General features: G+C 35.9%; 2 protein-coding genes across 2 annotated transcripts; both read left to right on the forward strand.

Moving 5' to 3' along the window:
* Positions 1-207: 207 nt before the first annotated feature.
* LOC111414709 (golgin subfamily B member 1-like) lies at positions 208-15,576 on the forward strand. Its single transcript, XM_023046137.2, has 11 exons — positions 208-807; positions 1,033-3,915; positions 3,970-4,083; positions 4,133-4,897; positions 5,060-10,226; positions 13,110-13,717; positions 13,776-14,075; positions 14,204-14,390; positions 14,443-14,644; positions 14,702-14,852; positions 14,910-15,576. The coding sequence occupies exons 1-11, from the start codon at positions 454-456 to the stop codon at positions 15,369-15,371; spliced, it is 11,193 nt and encodes a 3,730-aa protein (XP_022901905.2). The 5' UTR covers positions 208-453; the 3' UTR covers positions 15,372-15,576.
* Positions 15,577-18,113: 2,537 nt separating this feature from the next.
* Positions 18,114-19,362, forward strand: LOC111414711 (Transmembrane protein Pmi). The gene is made up of 4 exons (XM_023046140.2): positions 18,114-18,256; positions 18,351-18,568; positions 18,631-18,743; positions 18,796-19,362. Exons 1-4 carry the CDS (start codon positions 18,237-18,239, stop codon positions 18,961-18,963), a joined length of 519 nt encoding a protein of 172 aa, XP_022901908.1. The 5' UTR covers positions 18,114-18,236; the 3' UTR covers positions 18,964-19,362.
* Positions 19,363-22,994: the final 3,632 nt, after the last annotated feature.

A 22,994-nucleotide genomic window follows, 5' to 3' on the forward strand; every position in this document is an offset into this window, starting at 1 on the left:
AGAAGGAAACAAAGATACAACTTTGTGGTGTTCATTATCTGGATTTCTTAAACAAACTGGTTTGTGAAGAAACCGATGAGACTTAAGCGGATGCATCAAAGTGGAAGTGGAGCGACTTTCACCAGATAAATCAATTTCGATTTAAAAAATAAATCCTTGATCACATTTGTATTTTAATAAAATTAACAAGTGTGTTGGCTTCTATCATATATTTTGTTTGACAAGCGAAATAGGCGTAGTGTGTCAGGCGAGCGTATTCCAAAGTGCCGCCGGGCAAAAGAACCATCTAGCTGGAGACGTGAAAGTCAAATCGAACACAAAAATCCCTCAGGAAGACCGCTAGCGATATTTCAAGGCACCGGGATGATTGCGACCAATTGAGGTCACCAAAATTTTAAGTAAAAACAATTTCAATATATATTAGTGTAAAAGTAGCAAACCTCATCTACCAAGATGACTACATACTTGCAAAAGAAGTCCCGAATGTTTCGGGACATAAACGATCCTATTCTACCGCTTCCCATTCGATCGGAAGCTCGGATGAAAAGGTATCCTTCCGCGACAGATGCGAGAGCATGGACCTTGGAAAGGGAAGACCGCCGACAACATATTCTTGAATTGATGCTGAGAAATAAAGCAGTTCAACTTGGTCGTTATATTCCTATGGAAGTCTTAATTGATACGTTAATGTTAAACAAAAACATGGAAATAGATGAACTAAGGAGACAAATTGAAGAGTTAAAGAAACTTTTGGAAGACTGCGAAAAGTTTTTATCCCCAGAACAAAGAGCAGAAATTGATCGATTGGTAAGAATATTTTAACACTTATACGCCAAATATAATTTGTTATACAAATTTTTTGAATCGATTATTCCAGAAAACATACTAATTCAGGTTATGTTTATAGCTTTTGATTTGACAGTTAACCTCAATTATTTGTTAGTGGAATACGTCATACAGCATATTTTTAATAAAAATATGATCTATATGATAAATCATTAATCAAATCACTAAAAATTTATGTTGGTTTAGAAAGATAAACTTGAAGAAGTGAGCGATGACTTTGAAGATTATGGTGAAAGCACAACCACTCCTGGGACATCGGGCAAGCATGGTGCAACATCGGGAAGCGAGTCTGAAGGCCCAGGAGGTTGGAAAGATGGGAAACCCGGACCTTGGAAAACGGAAGACGGGAAAAAAGTCAAAGCGGGCGATAAACCGGGAGAGTGGCGTATGCAAACAGAAAAAGGATTAAAACCTGGAAGTAAACCGGGAGAACTAGTCGATGAAGACGGCAATCCGGTATCAGCGGCGGAGTATACGGCTGCGGATGGCTCGAAAATAAGACCAGGTGGTTCTCCGGATGAATGGGTCAAAAGCAGTGAAGTTCCTCTTAAACCTGGTGGAGCTCCAGGAGAATTTGTTAAACCGGATGGAACTGTGGTGACATCAAAGGAATATCTTTTAGATCATCCAGGAGGAGCAGGTGGACCGGGTGCTGGTGGACCAGGTGGTGGTGGACCAGGTGGTGGTGGACCAGGTGGTGGTGGACCCGGTGGTGGTGGACCCGGTGGTGGTGGACCGGGTGCTGGTGGACCCGGTGGTGGTGGACCGGGTGCTGGTGGACCGGGTGCTGGTGGACCGGGTGCTGGTGGACCGGGTGCTGGTGGATCGGTTGCTGGTGGAACGGGTGCTGGTGGACCGGGTGCTGGTGGACCGGGTACTGGCGGACCGGATGATGGTGGATCATATGCTGGTGGACCGGGTGCTGGTGGACCGGGTGCTGGTGGACCGGGTGCTGGTGGACCGGGTGCTGGTGGACCGGGTGCTGGTGGACCAGGTGCTGGTGGACCTGGTGCGGGCGGACCGGGTGGAGGAAAAGAATATCTCACCGATGATGGTAAAAAAATGCGCCCTGGAGGGAAACCTGGAGAGATGACGTTAACAGAAAGTGAAGAAAAAGTAAGACAAGGTGCTAAACCCGGCGATTTCATTGGGTCAGATGGAAGATCTATTAAGAGCATGGATATGACTACTGCTGATGGAAAACATGCTAAACCTGGTGGTAAACCAGGTGAGTGGTTAGTAGAAGATGAACAATCATTACATCCTGGTGCCAAACCAGGAGAGTATATAACTCCAGATGGAAAAGTCGTCAAAGCAGGTGGACGACCTGGAGAATTTACTAGTGCTGATGGGGAACATGTAAAGGCTGGCGGTAAGCCAGGAGAATGGCGCTTGGATGATGGAACAACAGTTCTGTCTGCAGAAAGACCAGAAGAATTCGTCGCGGATGATGGAACGTCAATACGTGCCGCTTCGCTCCGTACAAAAGATGGAAAAGAATTAAAACAGGGTGGGAAACCAGGTGAATGGTTAACTGAAGATGGAAAACCAGTAAGGGGAGGGACAGTTCCTGGTCAATTCGTCACAGACGATGGTGGTTCTATGTTTGCAGATAGACCATCAGAATTTATGACAGCTGATGGAAAGAAGGTAAGAGCAGGACCGAATCCAGGAGAATGGATTCTGGAAGATGGAACAATAGTTCGACCAGGAGAAAGACCCGGTGATTTTGTTACTGCTGATGGTAGACCAATTCATTTAGGAGATTTTGAAGATAAAGCGGGAGGTCGAGCTGGTGATGATCGAAGTGGCGATTGGGAAACTGATACGGGAGAAGTGGTTCATGCTGGAGATACACATGGAAAATGGGTAACGGACTCTAAAATGAAATTACGCCCAGGGGATGACTACGGTGCATTTATAACTCCAGACGATAAGATAGTCCACACTAAAGAAAGACCAAAGGAATTTGTCAGTACCGCAGGTGATCATGTAAAAGCAATAAGCGATAAACCGGGCGAATGGGTGATGGATGATGGTACCATTGTTAAACCGGAGGATCATTTGGACGAATACGTGGATACGGCTGGTAAGATTCTTCATGCGCCTGAGATCGTAACCGACGATGGACGCCATTTAAGACGAGGATCTAAGCCTGGGGAGTGGATAGATGACAGTGGCAATATTCTTCGAGTTGGATCGTCCACCGGTGAATTTGTTATGGCTGACGGAACGGTATTAAAAGCTAGTCATCGACCGGATGAATTTGTTGCTGTAGAGGGCACTAAAATGGTTCACGGGGAAAAGGCTGGTGAATGGATTGAAGAAGATGGCACGGTTGCCATTCCAGCAGAACGTCCTGGTGATTATGTCACCGAAGAAGGTCAAGAAATTCACTTATCCATAGCAGGAAGCGCTGGTGGTATTCCAGGATTTCGCGACTCAGATATGGTGGATACTTGTACAGCGAAGAAAATTCCAGCTCCACCTTGTGCACCACCTCCAGTATGTGCTGCTAATAAAGCTATGGAAGGTGGATTACCACCACCATGCGCAGCAAAACCAAAACCAAGCGCAGCAACGCCACCACCAGGCGCAGCAACGCCACCAAAACCAGAACAAGTATGCACTGCTATTTGCGCTACCAAAGGAGCCGAAGCAGCTACAGCTGGACCATCTACAAGCGAAGGAGCACCAGAAGCTGTATCTGAAGTAACACCAGATGCTGTATCTGAAGTTCCAGCTGAAGCTGCGCCAGAAAGCATACCCGAGGCTGTGTCAGAAGCTGCAGTCGAAACTGAGCTAGAAGCTACACCCGATGCTGCGCCTGTAGCTACACCCGATGCTGCGTCAGCAGTTTCACCTGAACCCGCACCAGAAGCTCCACCTGAAGCTGCACCAGAAGCCGCGCCAGAAGCTGCACCAGAAGCACCACCAGAAGCTGCACCAGAAGCTACTCCTGATCAACCTATGTCGAAGTCAGAATTAGATGGAATGAGTAAAGAAGATTTAGTACAGCAAATAATCAGTAAAGATGCTGAAATAATTTCCCTAAAAACTTCCCTTGCCGTACGCTACTGTTACACCTTTTAAATCAAAAAAAAAATATTAATTCTTTTTTAGGCAAGCGAAGAAGATCGTTTACAACAAAAAGAAGTATCTGCAAGCGCAATACAAGGTTTAGAGCAATTAAAAGATGCTGTTGATGGTCAATCTTTAGATAGTACTGACGTGGAGGTAAAATACTTCCCATTTCTTGTCAAATCTCTACTTTAATTCTTTTTAGATACCCGAAGACGCTAGTGTCGATTTCCTTCGTGATGTAATCACCAAAGGTAAAATAAAAATCAAGACTCTTAAGCAGGAACGTGATGGGCTTAAAAGGAAAGTGACTAAACTTGAAGATCAATTGCGCGCATGTGGACAAATTCCAGATGATGTCGATAGTTTCCAAGACAAGTGTTCGTTATTATCAGAACGCGACAAATTGAAACGTCAAGTATCAACATTAAGCCAAAGAGATCAAAGATCATCTCTTAAAATAAGTGAACTTGAAAAGGAAATGGGAGATAAAGAGAGAAAAATGGAATGCACTTGCCAAGAACTGGAACAAGTAAAAGCTGAAAGAGATTTATTACGCAGGAGGTCAATGGAAGTAGGCGATAAAGACCAAGAAATGGAACGGCTTAAGTATCGCGTTAAAGAAGCTGACGTTTTAAGAATAGAAAGGGATCGAATGAAAGCGAGAGTTGACGAATTATCAAACATCGAAAATGAATATATGGAACTTTTGAATAAAACAAAAGGTTTTGAGTGTATTAAAGCCGAAAGAGATAAATACAAACAGAAATTTGAAGTTTTAACTACGTTAGAAAAGGAATGTGAGCAATTAAAATGTCAAGTGGAACGTGCTAAGTCTTTGGATGATGAAAGAAATGCTTTACAACGACAAGTGAGGGATTGCGAGTGTTGTATAGCTGACCAAGAAGATGAAATCAATAGATTAGTCGCGCATATTGAATGCCTGGCAAAAGGAAGGGATGAGCAACAGGTAAATTATGTTTTAAACATTCTTTTTTTTGAGAATGTTGAACAAGTGTGGCAATGATTTTTTTAAGTATCTCTTTAAGCTGAGATAAGGTAAGTAAATTTTTCACATCATTTCCATGAAGTATAAATAAGATATTAAGCCGAATTTCGTTTTTATTGCAAGGAACGTATGTGTGCCGCCCTCGCTGACGCACGAGCAGAAATAGAAAAGAAAGATACAATAATAGCTAATTCGGCACAAGAATTAGCAAAAGTTCAAGATTACCTTAAAAACACTATTTCGGATGTCTCCTTTGAACAAAATCAACTAAAAAACAAAGTCGATGAGCTTGAAGAAGATTGCGGATGTCTTAGCGCAAAATTAGAAGCAAAGAAGAAAGAATGCGACGATTTGAATACTGCAATCCAAGATAAAGATCATTTAATAGCCTGTCTTTCTAAGAGTGTGAAAGTGGAAGATATTGAATGTCCGGTTTTAAAATCCTTATTAAGCAAAGATCTTGAAAAAGATAAAAGCGTTGGAGGAAAAGATAAGAAAGATGGTGAGTGTATATGTGAAGTTGAAAATAAAGATCGATCCGTTGGGGATGGTTCTCGTATTGCTGCAGAAGAAGTCGCAATTGAAATGACATGCGAATGTGAATGGACAGAGCCACCACAACAACCGACAAAAGATACCGGAACAATTTGCGGACCAAATTACTCTAGAAGTAGGGAACCGCAGAGACAATCGAGAATATTACAAGCAGAAAGACCATGGGAAAGTGAAGGACCTGGACAGAGAAAAAATGTAGGCACCGATAAGGGATGGGAAAGTGAAGGTGGACAAATTTGTCAATCTCGACCGACTGATGCAACTAAACCCTCCCCGGGTACTGGGAGCCATATCTCTGAGTATTCATCTCAGGGATCTCCATGCACATGCGGAGGAACGACTGGGGGAATGGGTTTACCAAGACAAGAAGATCATGGAAATTATGTTTTATGCCCATATTCCAGAGGAAGAGGTGACACTCAACCGAATGCCGTGATGGCAGGTGAGCAAGAAAGAGATATGAGAAGAGGAATGAATATTGAAAGAGCGATGGTTGGAGCACAAAATGTTGTTCCTTGTCCATTTAGGCAACCACAAGTTGGACCACCGCAAGTTGGACAGGGTGCAGGAGGTTACGACCGAAGTTATGAAAAACAGATTTATATGGAGACTAAAAAGTTAGTGGACATAAATAAAATGGTGCAAGAAAGTAAATCGAAAAAACTGCCTTGTCAACCTTGCACATGCTCGAAGAAATCAAAAACACCCGAGAGAAGAAAATCAAAATCATCTGAACGAAGACAATCAAAAACTCCTGAGAGGAAGCAAAGTACTCCGCAAAGAGAAAATATATGTTGTGCATGTACTACTCAGAATGAAGCCGTAGAAACTACAACTAAAAAAGTCTGTGATAAATGTACATGTACTGATGATAAAACCAAATCAAAGGAAAAACCGAAAAAGAAACCTCCTTCCAAAAAGAATACATGTGATTGTGGAAGTATTGATGATAAAAGTGATACCTCTTCCTCGGATAGTAGCGCATGTAAATGTCAAGATAATATCTGTAGTGATGATGATGATGATGATAAGAAATCTTCGATTTCTAGCGCATCATCTAACGATACTGATAAAGATAGCCTCATATCCAATTTAAAACAACAATTAGCTGAAGCAACAGAAAAGAACTGCAAATTAAGAGAACAACTATGCAGTGCAAAAACTAACACGCATGCGGATACAATGTTGGAGCAATCCAAAGCTGCGGTGAAAAAAATAGCTGAGGAACTTGCTAAAAAATTAGAACAAGTTGAATCTGAAAGAAACGAAGTTCGTAAGGAGAAAAAAGAGGAATGTAGAAAAATGGCAGAAAAAATCAACAAATTACAAGATGAATTGAAAAATGCCAACAGAACTATCAAACAATTAACAGAAGGTAACGTTGATGATGAAAGAATGGTAGCTGAGAACAAAATATTAAAAAAAGTTTCGAACGAAATACAAGAAGTTGCCAAAGAGCAAATACAAGAATTAGTTGAAACTCTTTGTAAATGTAAAGATAGAATAAATGAATTAGAAAAAGATAGAAATGCGGTGGGTAATAAAGACACCAAAGCATTAAGAGTTGAAGATTTCGATGTTGCAAAACAACAACAATCTGAATTGATAGATCAATTGAGAACGCAACAAGCGCGCACCGAAGCTTTAGAAAAAAAATGTCAATGTCTGCAAGAATCTAACAATAAATTAAAAAACGTTGACGGCGAAAACGATAACTTAAAATCCAGCAATGATAAACTGAAAAAAGATCTTGATGATATGTCTGGACGGCTCGAAAAATCTCAAAAATCTTTACGAAAGTCGCTTGACGAATTAGATAACTCAAAAAGAAAACTAAACGAACTAAAACATGTGTATCAAGATGACATGGAAGATATGCAAGAAAAAGTCGATAACATGTTTACTGAAGTAAAAAGGGCTAGATCAGAATTGCACGATAATGAAGACAGGCAAAATCAATTAAGCTCAAGATGTAACCTAAAAATAGATGCCATTGTTAAACAAAAAATTCGTTTAGAACAGCGATTAAAAGAAGCCGAAGAGAAAGCTGCGCAATCTCAAGATCAACTCGATAACTTATTAAGAGAAGTATCGGTTTATAAAAGTAAATCAAAAATACCAGTTGGCTCACAAAGAAGAGCTGATGGATCACAAACTGTTGGTGGTAGTGGAAAAGGTGCCCTAGCTGAAGGGGCGCAAACCGATTTTACAAGTTCACCAGAATACGCAGCCCTGCAAAGTCAATTGGACTGCGAAAGGAAAAAATCGCGGGAATACCAAAAAAGGGCAAGAGCGTTACAAGACCAGATTGATGATATGAAGCATTGCGGTGCAAAAGCCGATCCCGACGATGTTGATGATTTAAAATATAAGCTTCAAACTGCCAATAAACGAATTCAAGACCTCGAAAAACAGTTAGAAAAACAAAAATCAGATTGCTGTCAAAAAATAAGTGCTTTAAAGAAGGAAATTGCAGGTTTAGAAGAGTGCTTATTATCAAAAACGAGAAAATCAACAATGGACACTTCTAACTTAGAAAACGAAAACGCCAAATTGAAACGAGATCTTCAAGACTGCAGGGATTCGTTAGGTAGAAGTAAGAAACCGGAAAGTCCAGACGCTGGTTCTCAAGCTGTGCCAACAACTGTATCGGAAGTATCCGAAGCCATAGAAACTCCACCATCAAGAGAATCAAGAGAAACTGAGGTGGATGTATTAGAGGCTGGTGATGATTCAAAAGGCGGAAAAATGCAACAGTCTGAAGATCAGAAAAAGGAATTAGAAGATCAAAAAAGAAGTTTGGAAGAGCAAAAGAAAGAGTGTGAAGCAAAACAAAAAGAATTGGAAGATAGTTTGAAAGAACTTGAAGATAAAAAAACCGCACTTGAAACCGTTCAAAGTGATCTCGAAGCTAAAAAGCAAGAATTAGAAGATAAAGTACAAGAATTGCAATGTATCAAATCTGCGTTAGACGCAAAAAACCAAGAATTAGATGCTAAAACACAAGAGTTAGATGCTAAAAACCAACAATTAGCATCAAAGAATCAAGAATTAGACGCGAAAAACCAAGAATTAATGTCTAAAACTATGGAATTAGATAATGTTAAAAAACAACTGTCAGATAAGGATAGAGAACTCAACGATGTGATGAATGAATTAGCAAACCTTAAAGACAAATTACAAGATATGTGCAAACAACTTAATGATGAAAGAAACCAAAATAATAAATTAATGCAACAATTAAATGAATGTAATCAAAAATTGGAGGATTTAGCGAAAAGCGCTGGAGATTGCGAAGCGGAAAGGGATAAATTAATGAGACAGTTAGATTCGTGCAAAACACAAATAAGTTCTTTAGATAAATCTTACGGCGATACTAAAGATCTTGCATCTAATCTTGAAGCTATGAAACGAAAAGTGGATGAGTTACAAAGAAATTTGTATGAATGCCAATCAGAAAACTGTGCCCTGCAACAAGAACTTAATCAATTAAAAGGGCAACAAGTTGAGATGCAAGATACTTTAGAGACTAGTGTTAAAGGTGATAGAGAAAGTCTTTCCCAAGATTTAGATGATCTAAAAGCGAAATTAGCCGAGTATGCTGCGCTTATACAAAGTCTTCAAGCCGATAAAGAGAAGTTAACTAAAGATCTTAACGATGCTACAAAAGAAATTGATACATTAGAACATAGTCACGGAGCGGTAGGTGACGATTTAGATCAATTACAAAAGAGATTAGCGGAACTTCAAGCTGAAAACGATCGAATAAAACAACAAGCGGCCGACCTTCAATCTGAAAACGGTAACTTAAAGAGTAAAATGGACGGAATGGAACAAGAAAGCGCTGCATTAAAAGAAAAATTATCCGCCTCCGAAAAATCAGCTGGTGATGCCAGTGGTTTACAAGCACTCATCGATCAATTAAACAAACAATTACAAGACGCAAATAGTAAAATATCATCACTCGAAGGAGATTTACAAGCTGCCCGAACCGAAGCAGGGGATTACAGCAAACAATTAGCCGACTTAAAGAAAGAAAAAGCTGATCTCTTAGATGAAATTGCAAAACAAAAGAAAGATATAGGAGATTTAATTGGAAAAACTAAATTAGCTGATGCCGCTGACAAAGCTGCAGCCGATTTAGAGAAAGAAAAAAAAGATAAAGAAGCCCTCGAAGATCAGTTAAGAAAACTGCAAGATCAATTAAAGAATATGAGCGCTCAACCCCCAGCTCCTACGGTAGACATAGATGCGTTACAAAATCAACTTAAAGCCTTACAAGATGAATTGAATAAAAGTAAAGCGCAAATTTCAGATTTGCAGAATCAATTACAAACCGAACAAGGAAAGAGCGCTGATTTAGCAAGTAAATTACAAAGTGAACAAGAAAAGAATAAAAAGATGGCAGATTTAGAGGCACAATTGGCGGACATGAAAAATCAAAAGGACGCTTTACAAAAACAACTTCAAGACGAAACTGATAAATACAACGATTTGGAGAAAAAAGTCGGCGTTTTAATGGATAAAAATAGTGCTTTAGAAAAAGATTTACAAGAAACCGGAGCAAAACTAGCAACTGCACAAAACAAAGTTGATCAACTAGCTAAAAGCTCAGGAGATGAAATGAAAAATATCAGCGATAATTATGAAAAGCAAATTAATGACTTACTTAATCAAATACAACAACTACAAGATAAACTTAAAGGGATGGAAACAGAAAACGGAAATCTCAAAGGTAACATTTAACAAGAGATTAAATCTTAAACTAATATTAGACCTAGAAACTTTTGGGCTTTTCTTCAGAAACAAGTACGAAGTGTCCGGTTCTTGCTAGCACCTTTGTCTTGGTGAATCCTCTTTGGTGGCAATGCTCTGCAACTGGCGACTGTTGGATCTTATTCAGTTGGACATCCCTCTCATGTTCCTTGGTGCGAGACTCGATGTTACGTCTAATTTGGCCAACATAACACTTCCCGCAACTGCATGATAGTTAGTGCGCTTTGTATTTTGCTGTACGTATCGTATCGTACTACGATAGCATTCTTCTTCAAGCACCTCGCATTCCGCTCCATCACACCTAAAACATAGGGAAGACAGATAAAACCGGCTGATGCAGTATTTACCAAGTCTCCTCTCTGCTTGCGTTGTTTGGTTCTGAATATCTCTCACAGTGTAGGCGTTCTTCTATAGTAGTTTTTCTACTAGTTGAAACACGGTTGGGATCACTGACCTCTTCTGTTGTGGATGTTCATGAAATGAAGCCTGTAGATACCTGTTCGAGTGCGTTTTCTTCCGATACACTTCCAGTTCCATGCCACCATCTGTCTTCCTAATGACCAATACACTCAGAAAAAGTAATTATTTTGTAGCTTCCGTTTCCATGATAAATTTGATCATGGAGATTCCATTAATTCCTGGAGGCGCTCTTTTTTTTGTTGTCAGATCACGAAAGTGACCTCCTCGTAACGGAGCCATAGTTTTGTTTTTGACGGATTCTTCCTTAACGCTTCCTTTTCAAATATCTTCATGTAAAAATTGGCCATCACAAGTGACAGAGGCGATCCCATCGTTGTCACTTCCTTTTCAGCTAAAATATGTCGATGATAGGCGAAGTACTGCCTAGCTATGAAACCAGCGTTGCCAACCCTACCAATTTACCGATAAACTGAGAGAGTGCAATATTGTTATGAATTAAATTTGCTACAACTTTTCTTCTAACAGTATTTTTGTAAAATGCTCCGATTCCCGAGTGCTAACATTAATCACTTGAAAAAGCAACGAAATTCAACAAGTTTTCATATTTTCGTATTTTTCTCGATATTTACACATCTGAGAGCAAAAATGAAAGAGTGCAATATTGTTAGGAATAAAATTTGCTACAACTATTGTTCTAAAAGTTTTTTTGTAATATGCACCGATTCCCCAGTGATACCATTAACAGCTTGTAATAAACAACGAATTCATAAAATTTTCACAATTTCGTGTTTTTCTCAATATTTATGAATCTGAGAGTAAAAGTGTAAGAGAGCAATATTGTTAGGAATAAAATTTGCTATAACTATTGTTCTAAAAGTTTTTTTATAATATGCACCAATTCCCCAGTGTTACCATTAACAGCTTGTAATAAACAACGAATTTATAAAATTTTCACAATTTCGTGTTTTTCTCAATATTTACGCATCTGAAAGTAAAAGTGTAAGAAAGCAGCATTGTTAAGAATCAAATTTGCTATAACTTTTGTTCCAAAAGTTTTTTTATAACATGCTCCGATTTCTGAGTGTTAGATTAATAACATGAAAGAGCAAAAATTCATCAAATTTTCACAATTTCGTGTTTTTCTCAATATTTACGCATCTGAGAGCAAAAATGAAAGAGTGCAATATTGTTAAAAATAAAATTTGCTATAACAATTGTTCTAAAAGTTTCTTTGTAATATGCACCGATTCCCCAGTGTTACCATTACCAACTTCCAATAAACAATGAATTCATCAAGTTTTCACAATTTCGTGTTTTTCTCAATATTTTCGAATTTAAGAGTAAAAGTGTAAGAGAGCAATATTGTTAGGAATAAAATTTGCTACAACTATTGTTCTAAAAGTTTTTTTGTAATATGCACCGATTCCCCAGTATTACCATTAATAGCTTGCAATAAACAACGAATTCATCAAATTTTCACAATTTCGTGTTTTTCGCAATATTTACGCATCTGAGAGCAAATGTGCAAGAAAGCAACGTTGTTAAGAATAAAATTTGTTATAACTTTTGTTCCAAAAGTTTTTTTATATCAGGCTCCGATTTCTGAGTGTTACATTAATAACATGAAAGAGCAAAAATTTATCAAATTTTCACAATTTCGTGTTTTTCTCAATATTTACGCATCTGAGAGCAAAAATGAGAGAGTACAATATTGTTAAAAATAAAATTTGCTATAACAATTGTTCTAAAAGTTTCTTTGTAATATGCACCGATTCCCCAGTGTTACCATTACCAACTACCAATAAACAATGAATTCATCAAGTTTTCACAATTTCCTGTTTTTCTCAATATTTTCGAATCTGAGAGTAAAAGTGTAAGAGAGCAATATTGTTAGGAAAACAATTTGCTACAACTATTGTTCTAAAAGTTTTTTTGTAACATGCTCCGAATCAATCATTCTACCGACATTCAGCCGGCGTAGGTTTGCAACCCTGCCTGGAATATACTTCGGCAAGCCCTCCGTGATGAGTTTCTGGAAAAGACCATCCATGGCATCTTTGGCTAGTACTCTAGGGAACAGAGATTCCACATCGAAACTTACCAGATTCAACAAAATGCATAGAACATACGATTCTGTTTTACCTGTAGAAGATGACATAATGGTGGCAAGGTGTTTTGCCAGCTGATAGGTTGCAGAATTTATGACACTGACAATAGGGCATAGTGGGGCTTCCGGTTTATGGATTTTAGGTAATCCATACATTCTTGGTGAACCGGTTTCGTCACTTCGAACTTGTTTCTGAAGAAGGTTGCAACATGGGATCCAGAAATTTTTAGTTATAGCTCTTGTGTTAGTTCTTCCCTTTAGTTAAATCGACCGTGAAAGTTTTCGTGCTTATAAATTAAATCTTTAATTTTGTAGGACAACTTTCTGCTGCCGGTGATAATCTTGCACAAAAACTTAAAGAATGCGAGGATAAACTTAAAGCTAAAGAAGCCGAACTATCTGAAGCAAAGGGTCAACTCGATGCGAAAGCGGCCGAATTAGCAAAATGCAAACAAGACTCTCAAGATGCATTGGCAGCAAAAGACAAAGAATTGGCTGCTATGAAAACCGAAATGCATAAAGAAATGGCAGAAGCCGTGGAAGATGTGAAAGAAGAAAAAGAACTCATTGCTGGTAGATTAAAGAGTTCAATGATACAATTACAAGAAACCGGAAAAGAAAACGATGAAAAAGATGCATTAATTCGGGAACTGAAGGAGCTACACAAAGCACTTCAAGAGAAACTTGAACAACAACAAAAAGATTGTAACGAAATGATTGCAAATTTGAAGGCGCAATGTGAACAAGAAAAGAAAGATCTTTTAGCCAAATACAATAAAGGAATTAGTAGTTTACAAATGTCGCATGAAGATATAGTCGGGGAAGTTTCTAAACAACATGAGAGAGATGTCGAAAGTTTGAAGGGTGAATTAAGGAAGAGCAAAGCAAGCATCGCAACCTTAGAACAAAAACTCAAAGATTCTGTAAGTTAATAATTTTTTTATGTAAAAATCGGCTTAAATTTCTTTATATTTTTACAAGGTTCCTAAACCTCCACCCAAACAAGACAGTACAACAAGTACAGTTAAATCTTCAGTAAGAGATATTCATGTACAAAAAGATAAACCAGAGGTTCCTACTAAAGATTCCTCAACCATGTCTCGTCTATCAGAGAAAGGACCGGGTGAATTAAAAGAAACAACGGACGAATCAAAAGGAGCAACGGACGAATCAAAAGGAACAACGGACGAAACAAAAGAAATGAAAGATGAAAAATGTACTTGTGGAAAAGATCCTCAGTTTGAAGCTCTTCTTCAACGTGCATTAGACGAAGGAATAGAGGTTCGTTTCATTGATTTAGTAATCCATATTGCCACACTTGTTATATTAAGTTAATTACAATTTTTTTACTACTTTAATTTTCTTGATTAAATTAATAACAATAAATTTCTATATTATTTTAATAACAGTCTCTAGCGTTTGAAGACCTGCAATATATGCACGGTAAAATCTGTGATGCGACGGCTGATTTATTGAACAAAAGAGGAACTGGACCGGAAGTTCAACCAATCGAAACTGACAAGTACATGTTAATGAGGAGAAATGCTAATTTGGAGAAATCGATGAAAGGGAAACATCACGAAGCACAAAGTTCAAGTAAATAAAAGTCGAATAATTAAAACAATGATGTAATAACAATTTTTTTTAGTTAAAAAATTGGAAATGGAGGTTGGAATGGAAAGGAAACGATTAGATGAATTAAGAAATTCGTTACAAGTGGAGAAAGAAGCCAACAATGATCTGCTAAAACGGGTGAAACAACAAATGAAAGCGATGTCTAACATGCAAGTTGAAAAAGATATAATGAAGCAAAAGAATTCGATTCACGAAGAAAAAATACAAAGATATATGTTTGATTGATTTTTTTTTGTTGCTAATTGTATACTATTATTTTATCTTTTTTGTAGATGTATGTGCGAACAAGAGAAATCAAAAGTAAAACAACTTGAAATGGAATTAGATAAAGAAAAATCGAATGTTAAACGATTAAAAGAAATGTTAGATATGGAACGGGATGTGTCTACATCGAAAAAGCGGAGGGATAATGAACAATTAGATGTAAAATAGATAACAAAAAAAAATGCTTTAATTAATTTTTATTTTTTTAATTTTTAGAGTTTGCGATCTGAATTGAATAAGTCTCTAAATAGCGAGATGATGCTCCGAATGCAAATTGAACAAACTTATCCCCCACCTTCCAAGCGGCCTTGCGCATGTTCAAAACAAAAATCAGCTCGAGAACGGCCAAGATCTCCATCTCCACCGACTTGCCCTCCTTGTCCCTTATCACGAAAAAGTGGTCCTCCTGCTGATGGACCACCAAAAGTTTGTCCTCCTTGTCAACCACCACTACCGAAACCATGTCCTCCATGTCAACAACCACCGAAATCTTGTCCCCCTTGTCAACAACCACCACCACCAAAATGTTGCCCTCCTTGCCAACAACCGCCAAGATGTCCAGCCTCATTTTACACAGAATTAACCCTGCCTTCAAAAACTGAAAAAGGACAACGGCCGCAACTGAAACGTAGAGATTGCCGTTGTAGTCAACAGGAACCAAGCAGGGAATATGATTAAAAATTTAAATGTTTTTGTTATTTTCGGGGCCGTATTGCTTGCGTGTATGTTAGGTATTGTATTAATTATTATTTCAATTTATAATTTTTGTATATTACGTGTAGAATATTTATGTAACGTACGAATACTATCGATCCAATTGGTGATAGTTTCGTTAAATTCAATGTAAAAGTCATTTTTATAAATAAACGATTGTAAAAACGTTTCTTATGACAGTTATATCTGAACTAATCACAATAAAAAATTTAAACATTTTTCTTAAATCTACCAATAATGTAATGCCCGGTTCATCATTCCAGTAGTATTCCAGTATAGTGATCGAAACCAGTGTTGAAATTGCACTGGAATAATGTGAACTTGCATTGGAATGTATTCATTTCAGCAAGCAATCCAGGTCAGTGACTGGATGGTAGAATTAACAGTAGGCCTAGAACTAGAATCATTTGGGCTTAGCCACACGTCTCAAAAGACGACTAAACCCGAAACTTTCTAGTTCTAGGTTTAGTGTTAGTTCTAGTTTTACACTAGCACTGTTACTATGTAGAATTAACACTATACCTAGAACTAGAATCATTTGGGTTTAGCCGCACGTCTCTAAAGACGGCTAAACCCGAATGATTCTAGTTCTAAGTATAGTGTTAGTTCTAGTTTTACACTAGTGCAATCACTAAAAGTAACACTATACCTAGAACTAGAATCGCACATCTCTAAAGACGGATACGTTCATAACAACAGCGTTCATAGGGAGTTGGATAACCTTATACAGTATGTTTACTCAAGGGACCTTGCTTCCGTGCTTTTGGTAACTCGTGATAAGATGGCGGATTTTAAATCGAGGTCATAAAACGAGGTGCCGCCAACATCAAACGAATCGACGTCAGTGACATTTCTGGTTATTCTGTGGTTATTATAGTGTTACCTATTCAAGAAATGTTGAATGATCTAGTTCAGCACTGCATTCCCTCCTCCTATGGCGCTACAGCCCAAATCATGCCTTGGCCTCTTTCAATCTGCTTCTCTACTCCCTCCTGTTTAAAGCCACTCTCTTCCAATTTCGCACTCCCATCCATATCCTTGCAGCCTCTTCTCTCTATGTAGATGACATTGAAAAATGGAATTTGTAAGACTGCTTATTTATACAACAATTTTTAAGTTAATAATGAAGACTGAAGATATCTCCTCAATATTTGCTAAAGATGCATCAAAATTGAAAATATACTTTAATTTTTGATGTTTATAGTTTATAACATACCTACAGTGATACAATAAAGTCTACATACACCCTCCTGAAATCCTGAATTTAATGAATTTTTTAAACGAAGGATATTAGAAGACTATATTATTTTAATACAAAGTTGAAATAGTTCGACTTGTGCTACGAACTGAAGGCTACAGCAGTAGAATTAGTCGCACCTCTCTCAAGACGGCTAAACCCGAATTATTCTAGTTCTAGTGATAGTGCAAAACTAGAACTAACACTAGACCTAGAACTAGAAACATTCGGATTTAGCCGCACCTCTCTCAAGACGGCTAAACCCGAATGATTCTAGTTCTAGGTCTTGTGTTAGTTCTAGTTTTACACTAGCACTGTTACATTAACACTATACCGAAAACTAGAATCATTTGGGGTTAGCCGCACGTCTGTAAAGACGGCTAAACCCGAATGATTCTAGTTCTAGGTCTAATGTTAGTTCTAGTTTTACACTAGCACTGTTATCTATGTAGAACTAACACTAGACCAAGAACTAGAATCATTTGAGTTTAGCCGCATGTCTTTAAAGACGGCTAAACCCGAATAATTCTAATTCTTGCTCTAGTGTTAGTTCTACTTTTAGTTCAATAAAAATATACAACAATATAGCGCTGCATTAGAATTAAAACTAGAACTAACACTAGACCACAGAATAACATAATAGAACTAGAAAGTTTCGGGTTTAGCCGTGCGTCTTCCCTTTATTCTGGTTCTAGGTCTGTGTTAGTTCTAGTTTTACACTTGTGGTTCTATGTTTTAAGAAACGCACGATTAAACGGAATGTTTTTAGTTCTAGGTCTAGTGCTATTGTTAGTCTAGTTTTATTTGCTATTGAGCGCTAGATAGTTGTATATTTTTATTGAGCTATAACGGACACTAGACTTTTTTGTTAGGACTGTATGTAAACTTTTTTGAGTTAAAGATATGATTATGTTTTGTGTTCCTTTTGATTAATAATAACTTATTTGAATAGTTTTTATATAAAATATGGAAATAATATGGACTTCTTACAGGTTTTGTTAAAAAATTTCTGAGATATTATCATTTTCCGGGCTGTATGTGGACTTTATTGCAGACTTTATTGTATCACTTGTACCACTGTACTGACTTGTGTCAATTATGATGGTATGTACCTAATGCCAGGTTTTAAGTATAAATAGCTCATTTTTTAAGCAGTAAATCATAACGTCTCTTCATTTTGAAAGTTAAATATCAAGCGTAACTCATAAACAAAATTTTAATGTTTAATTTGTTAAAATAATTAAAAATATCGTTAAATTTGATGGTTACCACACCAGATTAATACGTGTGCCTGATACAAATGAATCTATTTTATCTATTTAATGTATTTAGTTTTTATTTATTTTTCGAAATACACATTTAGTATTTATTGTTAATAAATTAATAACAAATACATAAATGAAAACAAAAAATCGTTTTATTTTTAAAATTTTCGCCAGTAATTAATTTAGTAACAAAAATATGTTGGTATGACTGATTTGACATAACCTTTAAGGTTAAGAGAATTCGCTAAATTAGTCAAGGAAGAATTGCCGGTAAAAATAGAAAGAAAACAAAGATAAGGGAAAGTTAACAAAGTATTTATTAACAGAATGGATGCAGGCGGAGACCGGTAAGAAAATAATTATTAATAACAATAAATCAATCAAAAAGATAATAAAAAACAAATTAAACGGTCGCTGAATTTTAATTATTACATTTTGCAGCATCTATTCAACACAACTTGCCGTTATTCGAGAAGTATATGACAGCGAATTTGCTCATGATCGTTTTGCTCAGGAACTTGAAAAAGCTTTAGAAGCTCATTGTAATATTATTGTTATTGAACCTAATCCCTTGGGAGATGAAACGGCTCGTTGGATCACTGTGGGCAATTGTTTACATAAAACTGCAGTTGTATCTGGTTTAGCATCAATTGTAACAGGTTTAAAATAATTTATAAAGTGTTTTTTTAATAAGATTAGATTGTGATTATTTTTATTTTAGGTTTTGTTTGGCCTGATTGTGTATATACTTATTTGCCGTTTACTGTATTTTCTGCAGTTTGTACCTCATTATACACAATTTCATGGCAATTTGATAATTGTGTAAAATATCAGGTATTTGTTTTATTATTTAAAAGGTATAAAAATGTTTGGTTGTGTTTTTTAGGTTGAAAGAGATCGTCAAAATCTATCTAAATTACAGGTGAACGCATTGTATGTTGGTTCACCTACAGTTTTAGTTAGAAAAGATGATACGCGTAGAAAAATTTTGCATTGTAGTATAACATTGGCAGCAACGGTGATATGTATCGTTAGATTGTATCGTATGTTCTAAAAGAAAATAATTCAAATTTAAAACAAGATATAAAAGTTTAGTAGAGAAACGCAATAAATTTAGAAAAAAAGGAGTATTTTTGTGAGAAAGCATTTGATGATAGCGCATTTAAAAATTAGATGTTTTAAATTTAAAAAGACAAAAAGGTTTTAATTGGTACAAGTTTCTCTCTCCATTTATTGAACGAAAGGAGCTTATGGAACAAAAAAATTATGAAGGAAAAAATGAGCCTGACTTATCTCTGTTGTGTAAACAGAAATGTTAATTTATTGTTTGTTGTACAGGTTTTTTTTTGTATTAGTACTTCCAAAGGTCGGTGATCATAGGGAAGGATAGCAACACTTATTATTGTTATCAGTCGAAAAATTATTTAATAAAAACAATTTTTTTAAAATGAAATTTTTAGTTTATAATAATATACAGTAAAAAATCGTGGATGGCGAAGATAAGACCTTATCTTTCGCCCTTAGGAAAAGGGGTTAAGATCACGCGGTTTCTTTGTCGATTCTTAATAATAATTTGGATGAAAAAGTTATTAATAGAAATGAATACAGGATGTGATGTAAAGTTCATGTAAACAAGTAATGCGTATATTTATCTACTTAGGTACAATTGTTGCAAAAAAGTGTATATAATGTAATGTTTTAACAGAAAATAATACTTCATTCAAAAAATAAAAAAAGTACAAATTCTAACGGTTCTTTTGTACGCATTAAGCCGAACTATCGCTTACTGTAATTTAACCTTCTAGCGGGCGCGCTGTCATAAAATTTAAGACAATTTTGGTTTTAGAATAGAATAGAATTTATTCGTGCAATTACAAATTTGTTTTACACCATATAATTTGGACCATAGGTCGTCCAAATTACGCAAACTTCCATATACAGTATGTAAAATGAACCCCGAAAATGATCAAAAATTAGTGGATACTACTGCTCTAAATCGAAATTGTTGATTTTCGAAAATTAACTCAATCATAACTCAAAAACTAAAAGCGATGGGGAAATATTTTTTATACATAAAACTTTAGTAATGGACCATAAAGACTAGATCCATAAAAAGATTGAACCCAATTATTACCATTTTTTATTTATAAGCTCTAAACCGATTAAACATAAAAATTGTTGATTTACGAAAATTAACTCAATCATAACTCAAAAACTAAAAGCGATGGAGAAAAACTTTTTATACATAAAACCGTAGTAATGGTCCATAAAGACGAGATCCATAAAAAGTTTGAACCCAATTATTACTGTTTTTTATTTATAAGCTCTAAATCTATTAAACATCAAAATTGTTGATTTTCGAAAATTAACTCAAAAACTAAAAGCGATGGAGAAAAACTTTTTGTACATAAAACCTTAGTAATGGACCATAAAGACTAGATCCATAAAAAGTTTGAATCCAATTATTACCATTTTTTATTTATAAGCTCTAAACCAATTAAACATCAAAATTGTTGATTTTCGAAAATTAACTCAATCGTAACTCAAAAACTAAAGGCGATGGAGAAAAACTTTTTATACATAAAACCTTAGTAATGGACCATAAAGACTAGCTCTATAAAAAGATTGAACCCAATTATAACCGTTCTTTATTTAGTAGCTTTAAATCGACTAAACATCAACATTGTTGATTTTCGAAAATTAATTCAATCATAACTCATAAACTAAAAGCGATGGGGAAATATTTTTTATACATAAAACCTTAGTAATGGACCATAAAGACTAGATCCATAAAAAGATTGAACCCAATTATTACCATTTTTTATTTATAAGCTCTAAACCGATTAAACATCAAAATTGTTGATTTTCGAAAATTAACTCGATCATAACTCAAAAACTAAAAGCGATGGAGAAAAACTTTTTATACATAAAACTTTAGTAATGGGCGATAAAGACTACATCCATAACAAGATTGGACCCAATTATTACCATTTTTTATTTATAAGCTCTAAACCGATTAAACATCAAAATTGTTGATTTTCGAAAATTAACTCGATCATAACTCAAAAACTAAAAGCGATGGAGAAAAACTTTTTATACATAAAGCTTTAGTAATGGGCGATAAAGACTACATCCGTAACAAGATTGGACCCAATTATTACCATTTTTTATTTATAAGCTCTAAACCGATTAAACATCAAAATTGTTGATTTTCGAAAATTAACTCAATCATAACTCAAAAACTAAAAGCGATGGGGAAATATTTTTTATTCATAAAACCTTAGTAATGGGCGATAAAGACTAGATCCATAAAAAGATTGAACCCAATTATTACCATTTTTTATTTATAAGCTCTAAATCGATTAAACATTAAAAGTGTTGATTTTCGAAAATTAACTCAATCATAACTCAAAAACTAAAAGCGATGGGGAAATACTTTTTATACATAAAACCTTAGTAATGGGCCATAAAGACTAGATCCATAAAAAGATTGAACCCAATTATTACTATTTTTTATTTATAAGCTCTAAACCGATTAAACATCAAAATTGTTGATTTTCGAAAATTAACTCAATCATAACTCAAAAACTAAAAGCGATGGAGAAAAACTTTTTATACATAAAACCTTAGTAATGGGCGATAAAGACTAGATCCATAACAAGATGGAACCCAATTATTACCATTTTTTCTTTATAAGCTCTAAATCGATTAAACTTCAAAATTGTTGATTTTCGAAAATTAACTCAATCATAAATCATAACTCAAAAACTAAAAGCGATGGGGAAATACTTTTTATATATAAAACCTTAGTAATGGACCATAAAGACTAGATCCATAAAAAAATTGAACCCAATTATTACCATTTTTTATTTATAAGCTCTAAACCGATTAAATATCAAAATTGTTGATTTTCGAAAATTAACTCAGTCATAACTCAAAAACTAAAAGCGACGGAGAAAAACTTTTTATACATAAAACCGTAGTAATGGGTCATAAAGACTAGATCCATAACAAGATTGAACCCAATTATTACTATTTTTTCGCTGAATCTTCAGAAGCTTCGAGAATATCATCAGCTTGGTCTTATAAAGCCCTGTCAGGTAATATAAAATACTCGCTCTGCATTTTTGTCCAAAACAAAGCTAGGTCACAATTTTGGAATTCCACATTTAAGGTATTGTCTTCGCGTAGTTCGAGAAACTGAACTTTAGCTGAAACATCTTCATTTGTACAAAATAGTCTCAGCATACAGGATGAAACTTGACGGTTCGCTATGTCCAGGAAATATTGGTTCAACCAATATTATCAAAGAAGATAGGTGCTAAACTATGGAATCAGTGAAATAGCATATTTTTTCGTTGTATGCACTTAATGATTGGGACAAATGTGTGAACATCGTTATGTCACCAACTTGAACTCTACATTTGTAAATTTTAGTTTTTGCAAAAAAAAACAGCAATATTATCTTGCGCTATCAGACTATTGCTCATATTTCCTTGTAATGAGACATATAAAGTGTTAATTTCACTGAAAAAGTGAGTCAAATACGCCAACATAGAGATAAATGCTTAAATCTTTTATTTTTGTACAAAAGTTCTTCTCCTTTTCTGTTTTATGATTGTCAAAAAGCAAAGCTAGTTTTTCTCGCATCTCAAACATTTCCCCTTTACAGCCAACGTACTTCGGTGTTGGCATCAAATTTCGCTCCAACTTTATGTCATAACATTTTGAAAATTCTCGAATTGGTGGCACTACTCCGAATATGATTGATAACTTTCATTACGTCGTTGAACGCGCTCAGGAAATTTGAAGGCAGCGTCTTAACAGCCAGGACATATCGATGTATCATGCAGTGATGAGTTAAGCATTGCGGGGCAACTTATTTTACGAATGTTTGACAACCATAACAAGTACCCATTATGGCACACCTTCCATAATGGGTACTTGTTATTGGTCAGCACACACGATAACTACACATTTTCCTCAATAAACTGTTTTAGAGTGAGAAATACATCTTCACCGCGCGTCTTTTAGTTCAGATATGACTGTGGCTAAAATATCGTTGCTCATTTCTTCAATGCAACT

This window comes from Onthophagus taurus, chromosome 6 (assembly GCF_036711975.1).
Source record: "Onthophagus taurus isolate NC chromosome 6, IU_Otau_3.0, whole genome shotgun sequence".
Lineage (NCBI taxonomy): Eukaryota > Metazoa > Arthropoda > Insecta > Coleoptera > Scarabaeidae > Onthophagus > Onthophagus taurus.

What these genes read in the sequence shown, in the direction of transcription:
- LOC111414711 (XM_023046140.2), top strand. Translation starts at nt 18,237, where the DNA reads ATGGATGCAGGCGGAGACCG. An exon ending in ATGGATGCAGGCGGAGACCG is followed by an intron (nt 18,257 to 18,350) that starts GTAAGAAAATAA and finishes TACATTTTGCAG; the next exon opens with CATCTATTCAACACAACTTG. An exon ending in ATAATTGTGTAAAATATCAG is followed by an intron (nt 18,744 to 18,795) that starts GTATTTGTTTTA and finishes TGTGTTTTTTAG; the next exon opens with GTTGAAAGAGATCGTCAAAA.
- LOC111414709 (XM_023046137.2), top strand. Translation starts at nt 454, where the DNA reads ATGACTACATACTTGCAAAAGAAGTCCCGAATGTTTCGGGACATAAAC. An exon ending in GAGCAGAAATTGATCGATTG is followed by an intron (nt 808 to 1,032) that starts GTAAGAATATTT and finishes ATGTTGGTTTAG; the next exon opens with AAAGATAAACTTGAAGAAGT. An exon ending in AGAAAACGGAAATCTCAAAG is followed by an intron (nt 10,227 to 13,109) that starts GTAACATTTAAC and finishes TTAATTTTGTAG; the next exon opens with GACAACTTTCTGCTGCCGGT.